The sequence below is a fragment of the Scomber japonicus genome, chromosome 15, assembly GCF_027409825.1.
Source record: "Scomber japonicus isolate fScoJap1 chromosome 15, fScoJap1.pri, whole genome shotgun sequence".
Taxonomy (NCBI): Eukaryota; Metazoa; Chordata; class Actinopteri; order Scombriformes; family Scombridae; genus Scomber; species Scomber japonicus.
This window is the reverse complement of record NC_070592.1, coordinates 24,052,545-24,062,148: the sequence shown is the minus strand read 5'-3', so window position 1 is coordinate 24,062,148 and position 9,604 is coordinate 24,052,545. Positions and strand designations below refer to the sequence as shown.

General features: G+C 38.7%; 1 protein-coding gene across 1 annotated transcript; it reads left to right on the top strand.

Annotated features, from left to right (window-relative positions):
* Positions 1–1,515: 1,515 nt before the first annotated feature.
* Positions 1,516–9,296, top strand: LOC128373811 (hippocalcin-like protein 1). The gene is made up of 4 exons (XM_053334010.1): positions 1,516–1,611; positions 4,682–4,963; positions 8,049–8,154; positions 9,199–9,296. The coding sequence occupies exons 1-4, from the start codon at positions 1,516–1,518 to the stop codon at positions 9,294–9,296; spliced, it is 582 nt and encodes a 193-aa protein (XP_053189985.1).
* The last annotated feature ends 308 nt before the right edge of the window (positions 9,297–9,604 follow it).

The following is a 9,604-nucleotide window of genomic DNA, read 5'->3' as shown; positions in this document are numbered from 1 at the left end:
AGCACAGGTTTGTTGTATTATTTTATACACAGAATATTAACAGTGTCATATCAGCGATAACAGTGTTGTATCAGTGGTAACAGTGTTATATTAATTAATAAATGATTTCACCACGTTTCTCTGTACTATGAATAGTATTCATTTATCCTGAATGTACACTTGAAAACACACCAAACACCTTAATCATTAAACAAAGTTTTTTTTGAGGTGGAAATTATGATATTTTAAGGGAATTGTATTCAAAACAGTACTGGGATATTATAATATATTAAATAATGGGTAAAATTGCAAAATAATACATCTACAGATTAAAGTGAGTATGTAATTTTGGAAGAAAAAAGAGATACATTCTTTCTCATACAAAGTTAAAAGTTGAGTCAGTATATTACATTACAAGCGCTTAATTTGTACCTTTAGAGGACCTTAATTTTAAAGGACGCCATGTCAGAAAATTCAAATACAGAGTACATTATAGTCCATTAAATATAGTCTTAAAATCCCATCAGAAACACCCTATTTACATCATTAATAGTAGGTAAATGAATTGGATTTTAAAGTAAAAACTTAAGGGACTCTGTTTCATAGTGATGGGTGCACTACATGGTTGCATCACTGAAACTGTGTTTTGTTACTGTATGAAAGTCGAGCTGAGATTTAGATTAGGAGATCTGAACAAACACAGACACGTAGACACACACAAACCACACAGCTGATTTGACACACAAACACACAGCTGGCCAGATAAACCCATAAATGTGATCAGTGGGCTAGACGTCACAGGGGTGCGTTCGGGATTATTTAATGTTTTGCGAATGTGATGCAGCAGTTTAAAGACTTGCTGTGTTGCATAACATCCCGTGTGAAGGGGATTGGGATACAGTACTGTGACATGGCTCGCTTTTATTTTGTTGGAGAAAAAAAATGCAGAAAGACAGTGCAGCTGGTCAAAATCCTACTCAATTTGTCAATGTCTTACAGGGAACTGCTTTATGTTACTTATCCGTTGCTTGCTTTGTGATTAGATTTGCACAAACTGAATTGTTGTCTATTGCAGCTGCCTGGTAGTGGTACCCTCTAGTTAACCATCTTGGTTTGAAAGTGCTTTTTCTTGTACTACCAACTGTGGCTGACAGCTGCGCTAGTCTTACTTGATTTCTACACTCCATTTGTTTTATCTGTTGCTATGTGACTCCAGTCAAGTGCTGGTGTTTGCAGGCTTTGTCCTCTTCTCTCAGGGTTCATAAGAGTGCTGGAAATCCTTTAAAATGCTTGAATTTTAATGTGGTACTTTCAAGGTTTGTAAAGTGCTTGGAGTACAGCTTGAATGATCTCACTAAACAACCTTTTTTTGTTTATAATGCTTGAACTTGATTTAAGAAAAGATGTAAGAAACCTGTTCTTTTTAATTGTGGCTGACCTGTTTCTTTGTCTCTGATTGACAGGTGTGAAAAGCGGCCTGGCTAGTGCTATAGTCACTGTTGTTGTCAAGGAAACCCAGAGCCCTGTCCCGTTGCCATGGGGAAACAGAACAGCAAGTTGCGGCCAGAGATGCTGCAGGACCTTCGGGAGAATACAGAGTTTTCCGACCACGAGTTGCAGGAGTGGTACAAGGTAGATAGACACACTGCAAACAGACTTTGTTTGAAATTATAGTACAAACCACTTGTACTACAAATTCAGAGATGGAAAAGGATCAAGCAGTATACTTTACTTCTATCCCCTTTTATATTACCTTGTTATACTCCAATACTTCAGATGGAAATATTGTACTACTTACTTCATTACATTCATTCAACAATGTTTATTTCAGTAACTTTTCAAATACATTTATTAATAACAAGAAGTAAATTAGTTAAAATTGACCAGCTTCAACATAAAAATGTTGTAAGATAAACTTCTGTGTTCACAGCTTGTTTCTGCCAAACACAAACAAAAGAGAAAGAAACTAATTACAGTTATTTATGACTGAGATGTAGTTAGTCTCAAGTGACCAAAATAGCTTCAAATACAATTCTAAACACAGGACTTTTCATTGTGACAGAATACTGTTACATTACTACTACAGCCAGTCAGTATATCAATCACTATATCACTTGTATATATCTCTTTTTTTGGTTTGCTCCGCATGTTTTTTTATAAATTCATAGCTAATTCTAATGATTAAATCCCCAGAGAGGTTAACTGTTTTAGTGCAATGGAATTGTATATAATAAAGTTTGTTGTTAAACTGTAACATATCATACCTTCATAACATTTGAGGGATCATTACAAAAAAATCTATATATTCTGTACAAGTAATTTTTTTTTCATTCCCTAATATCAGTACTGGAATCAGCCCCAAAATTCCAATATCGGTCAGGCTCTCATTACTACTTTTAGTTGAGTCACAAAATCTAGGATCTGAATAATTATTACACCCCTACATACACTGAAATTAAATGGTGCATTTCTTCCTCATCTTCTGAAAGTATCTTATTAAATTTGAGTTATTTCAAAACTTTAATTACACCTTACACCTCTAAAATGTTTAATTGAACTGTCATTATATTCCTGCACTGCTCGGGTTTATTTAAGAAATATCGGAAGAAGAAATCCCAATACTCTGATCGTATCAAAGTGAAAATCTGTTCTGCTCTGCTCCACTGATCATTCACAGGACAGCAAACTGATGCTTTGAGGATAATGTCAAGGTGTGTTATCACTGTGTCACCAGTACAGAATGCTACTGTTGTTACACCTATCAGAGGTAGTTCAACACTTCAGTCACTGTCAAACAAGGATAAATAACACTCAGTACACGCACAATAGAATTAGAACAACTGAAGTTACATTTTGGAGCTGCTATACGAAAATGAATCTTTCAGAAAACCTCCCTCTACTGCAGTCATGTTTAAACAGTAATGAGTAACACTGACAGCAGCCTGCAATCTGACTATTTGCCTCCTTCCAAGGCCAAGCACCATCCACCATCAGTCTGTTAATCCACTGGGGAGACCAGATTAGATCTGGGCATGATGAAGTGCCACAGTGACCTTACCGTAGGAATTATCTCATCTTGTGTGCGTGAATGTGTGTTTGTGTAATGGCTATATGGCTTTATGTGTGGATTAGACCTATGGAACAGCTGTGTGAGCTGTCCTGAATATGAGCTATTCATGTTAAACTGCCACCTTCCTGACCTGTGACTTAAGCCTCCATGACCCCGGGTCCCCTCACACTGACATTGGTCATGATGGTGTTCACTCTCAGCAGATTAACAGCTCCTGGATGCTGTCATAAAAACTGCATATTATATTGCACTGAATGCGACCTCTGTGAATTTCTCCAGCTTGTCTTTTTTTGGTGGATTTATCACCGAGAAATCTGTTTCTTTGAGTCGGCAAGCCTTACTAAAAGTTGTGACGCTCTCTCACAGCAAATGTCAGACACTGGCGATGAAATGCTATTAGGGGCAGGGCCATGCTCACTCTCCACCTTCACTTATGAGAATATTTGATATGGTGATCAAAAAGTAATTCCAGCCTTCAACTCAGAACAATGACTTGGTCACCTCGCTGGTTCTATCTTAAAGGCCTTTGTAAAAAAAGAGCTTTATTTCTGTCGAACAAAGACCAAGACTGACACGACTTTTACCTCCCTTTTCTCCTCAAACACAATGCTGCTTTATCAAATGTGACTCGCTGGAAAGTAGATAGAACTGCTTTCAACCATCCAAGACAAAGCTTCTTTTCCACCAGACTAGGTCAAAACCTAGTAAATGGCTGGAAAGTATTGTTAATGTGCATAATTGTGGCCAATTTTTACAGGGATATTCAGTGGTAGCTTCTGTCATGTAAATTCAAGATTAAATGTTCTGTCAATTAAATAAATAAATAAAATATTGATCCCAGTAATATTTGTTCTTAAAGTGTAGTGATGTAGCATATCACTGACATGGCTAAACAAGGTTTGAGTTATAAAAAAGGGTATGAACACAGTTGTGACAAACTTATGGATGAGACTATATGTTTACGTAGGATGTGCATGCTAGGCTAACTGTCGGTCAGCTGTGTGACTTTATATCTGCTTTATAAAAACATCAGTCACCTGACCAGCACGGTGCTGTTAAACCTGAAACACTGTGGATACACCTTATTTTTATACAATCTATCGGCTAACACAGCACAGATATACTAATTATGCTAGTTATGCTAACTAGCTGTTAGCCGCCATGCAAACTGGTAAAATGGATCTTTTGCGTCTCTTTGTATCACCCCCTTAGCACGTAATTGAAACTCTTTGCACCCATTCATTTTTAAAGCATAACAGCCAGTGGGGATACTCCAACACTGGGCTGACCGACCAGTGGTGTAACTTCATCAGTCAGTCAGTCAGTCGGTAACAGACAGTCAGGGTTACAGGGCTGGTCTGTGGCAAGTCCAGCCAATCTGTACACCATCATTCTGTCCAGAATAAAGTGTTACATAATTTAAACATCTACTTTAATTACAGGCGTCTGATTCCTGGTTGTTCTAAAGTACTTTAAAAAAGCTTTGATTTGGGTCAATTATAAAAGGATGTCTACGAATTTAAAAATGTATCATAGAGATGTATCATATTGTCCTGGAGACCGAAAGAGAAAGTGAGAAGTACTTGTTCCCACTCTTGTCTTATTTAATGTCATCTTTTTTCTCTTCTTTAGGGTTTCTTGAAGGATTGCCCCAGTGGAACCCTGAATGTGGAGGAGTTCAAGAAGATCTATGCCAATTTCTTCCCCTACGGTGATGCCTCCAAGTTCGCTGAGCACGTCTTCCGAACTTTTGACACCAACGGTGACGGGACGATAGACTTCCGGGAGTTCATTATCGCCTTGAGCGTTACATCGCGGGGCAAGCTGGAGCAGAAGCTGAAATGGGCCTTCAGCATGTATGACCTGGATGGAAACGGGTACATCAGTCGTGACGAGATGCTGGAGATTGTACAGGTGAGCAAGAGACACTGGGGACTGAAGTTTGTTTGGAAACAATGGATGCAGAAATATAGATTAAAATGTTTTAATTTCAAAAATAATAGAGATAGTGCTGTAAATTACTCCATACCAACTATCTCACATTGGAACAGCAATGGAAACTTTCCTTAATGGAAACATTTAGGAAAGTTGGGGCCAGATGCAATGTTAATGGATCACCGCAGTTACTATTTGTTAGTTGTCAAGATGTCTAATTTAAAACCACAAATGTTACCCTCATTGTGGTGCCACAAGAAAAGTCAGGGGATCACCAAAATAATCAGGATTTATTGCCTGGGACAATGAGTGTCTGTGCAAAATTTTGTACCAATCCATCAGTAGACAAACATTTCACCATGGTGGTGCCGGAAACAGTCAGTCTTTTTGTCAGACTCTGTTTTCCTGGTAATTACTCACATCTTTCAAACTCCAGTCTGTAATGCAGACCTTCTGTTGTTGAGCAACCCAAAAGATTAGTCATATGGGGACTGATCATGACTCATGTGAATGATGACAGAGAACCCCAAAGTAATGTCACAAATCTCTTTGTTATTACATCTTAAAATATCCCAGTAACCAACAACTACATTGTACATTTCATATACAGTAGACTTCTGCATAGACAGAGATAGTGCATATAATTGCTCACTTCAATGATGTCACTTGATACATTTGATTAACTGCATACAGAGAGCCTTGAGCACTAGTGTATACAGACTTTAATAGACATACTTAATATTGGCAACAGTTGGTATGGACACTGTTAAGTACAGTACTACATTAGTGCTGCTTGTAATCCTTTCACTTTTCAAGAGGAGAAAATATAGACGCTCATATGGCTAAATATTGGGCTGGGGATCTGGTAGTACGTTCAGTGTGTCTGTCTGTGTTGTGTGCGCTTCTGGGTTCTCATGGATTAGCGAGTTAAATTTAACCAGAGTTTATCCCTGAGTGTGCAGAATACTGGGATTATACTCAAGCTCATTGAGGTTACGCACCACTGGATGAGAGGAGGGGCCCATTGTGTCATTGTACACTGAGAGAGAGAGGGAGAGAGAGAGAGAGAGAGAGAGAGAGAGAGAGAGAGAGAGAGAGAGATTGTCATGATAGAGAAAGGCAGATTTGTTTTAAACCAAATTATCACACAGACCATCTTCACTCCCCACAACCTGATTAGTAGATATAGACATTTAACCTGAGAGAGAAATCTATGACATAATTAAAATGATCTGTAAATTCATATGTTACCATGTTTTGTGTTCTTATATTTGCCTAAAACAAAGGTGTAAGACAAGGTTGCACTGAAACAATAAGATATCCTGCTAGATATTTAAATTAGATGTGTTCTTTGACAAAAATATCTTTTATACATTCACACGATTTTTACACATCAAAGTCTGTTTACAAGTCTTTGGGAGTACTTCTGCAAATGTGAAAAAAGTAGTATAAAGCCTTTTGTGGATCCAAAGGGAGTCGTGCAGAGTCTGGTAAATTGCCTCTAGTGATGTCGCTTGAGTCAGCATCAACTGGGGATGAAAACTACAAGTTTGAAAATAAAAAAAAGGAAGAAATTGGGGACAGTGGAGTTAGACAGAAGTTAGGTTAGTAGCTCCTTGTATCTGCTTAAGGCTACATTAGCTGGTACTTGCATAACAAACCTGAATATCCCGTGGAACTGTTGTCGGTTATGTTGCCTTGTGGGTAATGTAGGCACCAGAAGAAGGAAGAAGATTTTTTTGAATTCTTTTTAACTGTCATGACTCGGACAGTGCAATTGGTCCAGCACTCCTTATAGGTTCACTTAGCCTACTAATTTTTACAACTTTCGACATTGTCTTCATGGCGGAAGTTTCCTAAATATTTAACAAAATAATTCAACCCTTTAGGAAATCTGCTTGTTCACTTTCTTTCTGGAAGTTAGAAGAGATGACTGAGCTCAAGCTCACTGGAACCGAGCCAACAGGAACAGCGCCGGGTGACATTGTGGCCAAATTGTGGAATTACAATTTACAGGTCATCCTGCACACAATCATGAGAAAAGTTTTTAGCCATGACATTTCTTTACAGCTGGAATTGTTTTTTGCCGGGAGGTTTCGACGTTGTATCCAGTTTTCCTAATAAATCCATGACAAGGACCTGGACCGAGTAATTAGTCTAGAGTGGTTGCATGGGGAACACCTATCCTGGCTCTCTTGAAATTTCAAAAATGAGCATGTTGTATCTCAGTTTGTGTAATCTGCACACAACAGAAACAAGGACAATGTATGGTGTTATAGGAAGTAAAAAGCTGGATCTAAAGATCCAGCTAATGTGGGAGGTCTTTATTTCCTATACATCTGGTCATCACCCTTTTATGAAGGAAAATATGAACACTTGAGTTTATAGTCAGAGAGATAACATTTTAAAGCCTCTCTGATGTACCAGAAAACACAGAGGGTTTATTTCATATTTCCCATCTGAGGGTGCTGCAGTGACACTGATCTACACTGTTTAACACACTAGTTTCCCAATGGAGGAGATTTAATGGGCACCTAATTGTAGATCTGTGCCTGAGGCCGGATGATACTCTGAGCTTCTCCGTGCTCAGGGGTTAGTTTAATGCTGTCAGGGGGACAACAGCTGGTCGTATCCGTCAACAGATAAAGATGTATCAGATCAATACAGTAAGCTCTGCTCGTAAGCCCCCCCCCCCCTCCTACCCTGCTGGCACATGCAAGCTCTGTCACTGTGGTACAGTATGGCAGTTTGGCCTGCTACAACCGTACAGACCCTGCGTGGGTATTTGCGGGACAGCTGCCCAGGGAGCAGCTCTTAGCATCGGGGAGTAACAAATGTGAGTGAATCATGTGGACTTTAGAAAGCCTGTTTATCAGCATGTTGAAAGCTACACTGACTTTATTTTTCGGTTCAGTTGTGTTTTAGCTCTCTCCAGCAGAGTCTACTTAATGGGTCCCTGCTGGCTTGAATTCACTTGTCTTTCTTTCCTCCCCACCCCTACCCCCGCCCAAACACCCACCCTGTCTCTCTCCTTGTTTCTCTTTTCTCACACTCTGTGTTTCAGGCAATCTACAAGATGGTGTCATCTGTGATGAAGATGCCAGAGGATGAATCCACGCCGGAGAAGAGGACAGATAAGATCTTCAGACAAATGGACCTCAATAATGATGGTGAGGGGAGGAAATGGCAAAATGGAGTGATCAATATGTTGTGGAGAGGAAGAGGGGCTGAAATGATGAAGAATGCACAATGAATATGACAGTTCATAGAAGATAATCTTTTAAATGTGTTCATGTTGTATTGAAAAGAATATGGTAGTGTTGTTATGTTGTTTATTCCTGTGTCAGATCAAACAGTTCACTCATCTCACACACACACACACACACACATTATAAGCTTCCACTGCACACACACTGAGTTACTTTACAGTGAAGTAGGAGACTTCTTGTAACCAGCATATGGTGAAGGAGGTCATTTTAAGAAGAATTTCTAATGAGGTTATTTTATTTTTTTTATTTTTTATTTTTAGAAAAAAACCCGATATCAGACAGTAATTGCTATCCAAAGTACAGCATTTCTATGTGTCTTAAAACACACATCCAGAGTGGATCTTAACATGTGAATGTTGCCTATTCATTTTATATAAATATATCAAATATGTAAATTGTTTATCCTGAATAAATGTCTATCTGATTAGCTTTCTTTCATATCCAGTAACTAAATCCATCATTACTGTACTAAGATGTTCAGTAAAGCAGTCAGCCTTCATTTTGAATTGTAACTGTATTGTATATTTACTGACCAACAGCTAGCTTAAGTAGCTAAATGTAGCAACACTTAAGAATTCCTTAACTCATAATGAAGATTCAGGGTTTACACCATCTAACAAACCAGGTGATTCTTAAAGTAGGCTTACCAGTGAGTTACTCTATTAAACTAAGTAGACAGGAACATTTCTACCAAATGTCTCCTCTTTGGTAGAGACTAGCAGACACCCACACCAGTAAACATGCAGACATGTAAAATGTTGAAGTAACAAAGTGTTATTAAAATTATACAGTCATAATAATAACTACATTTCCAATTGTAATCCTTTACACTACTCATCACTGAAAAAAAATCCCATTACTGTAACAAGGGAAGAACACTTAACGTACTGTTCATTGAAGTAATAGCTTCTTTTCTTGTTTTTTCTCTTTCTGTCTACCCTGCAGGCAAATTATCCCTGGAGGAGTTTATCAAAGGTGCCAAAAGCGACCCCTCCATCGTTCGGCTACTGCAGTGCGACCCAAGCTCGGCCTCCCAGTTCTGAACACACACACACCCCTCCACCCCCCGCAACCCCCCTCCCCCACAACCCCCTGCCGCGACTGCTTCTTCCTCACCCTCTCTGTTGCTATTGAAACAGTCACTCAAACAATGCATGATGATTCTTCGTCTTTCATATCATATTGATTTTTTTGTGTCTGTGTGTGTGTGTGTTTGTGCGAGGATGTAGGAGGAATTTTTAAAGAGGATTAAGAAAAGTCATCGCTCTCATTTTAATTTCATTTTTTTATATTTTGGAAAAAATGAAGGGACGCATACGTTTAGTGATCAGTCGACAGAGGCATCTGCTAA

Coding starts and splice junctions, on each gene's coding strand:
- LOC128373811 (XM_053334010.1), top strand. CDS start 1,516: ATGGGGAAACAGAACAGCAAGTTGCGGCCAGAGATGCTGCAGGACCTT. Junction 1,612..4,681: donor AGTTGCAGGAGTGGTACAAG/GTAGATAGACAC, acceptor TCTCTTCTTTAG/GGTTTCTTGAAGGATTGCCC. Junction 8,155..9,198: donor AATGGACCTCAATAATGATG/GTGAGGGGAGGA, acceptor TCTACCCTGCAG/GCAAATTATCCCTGGAGGAG.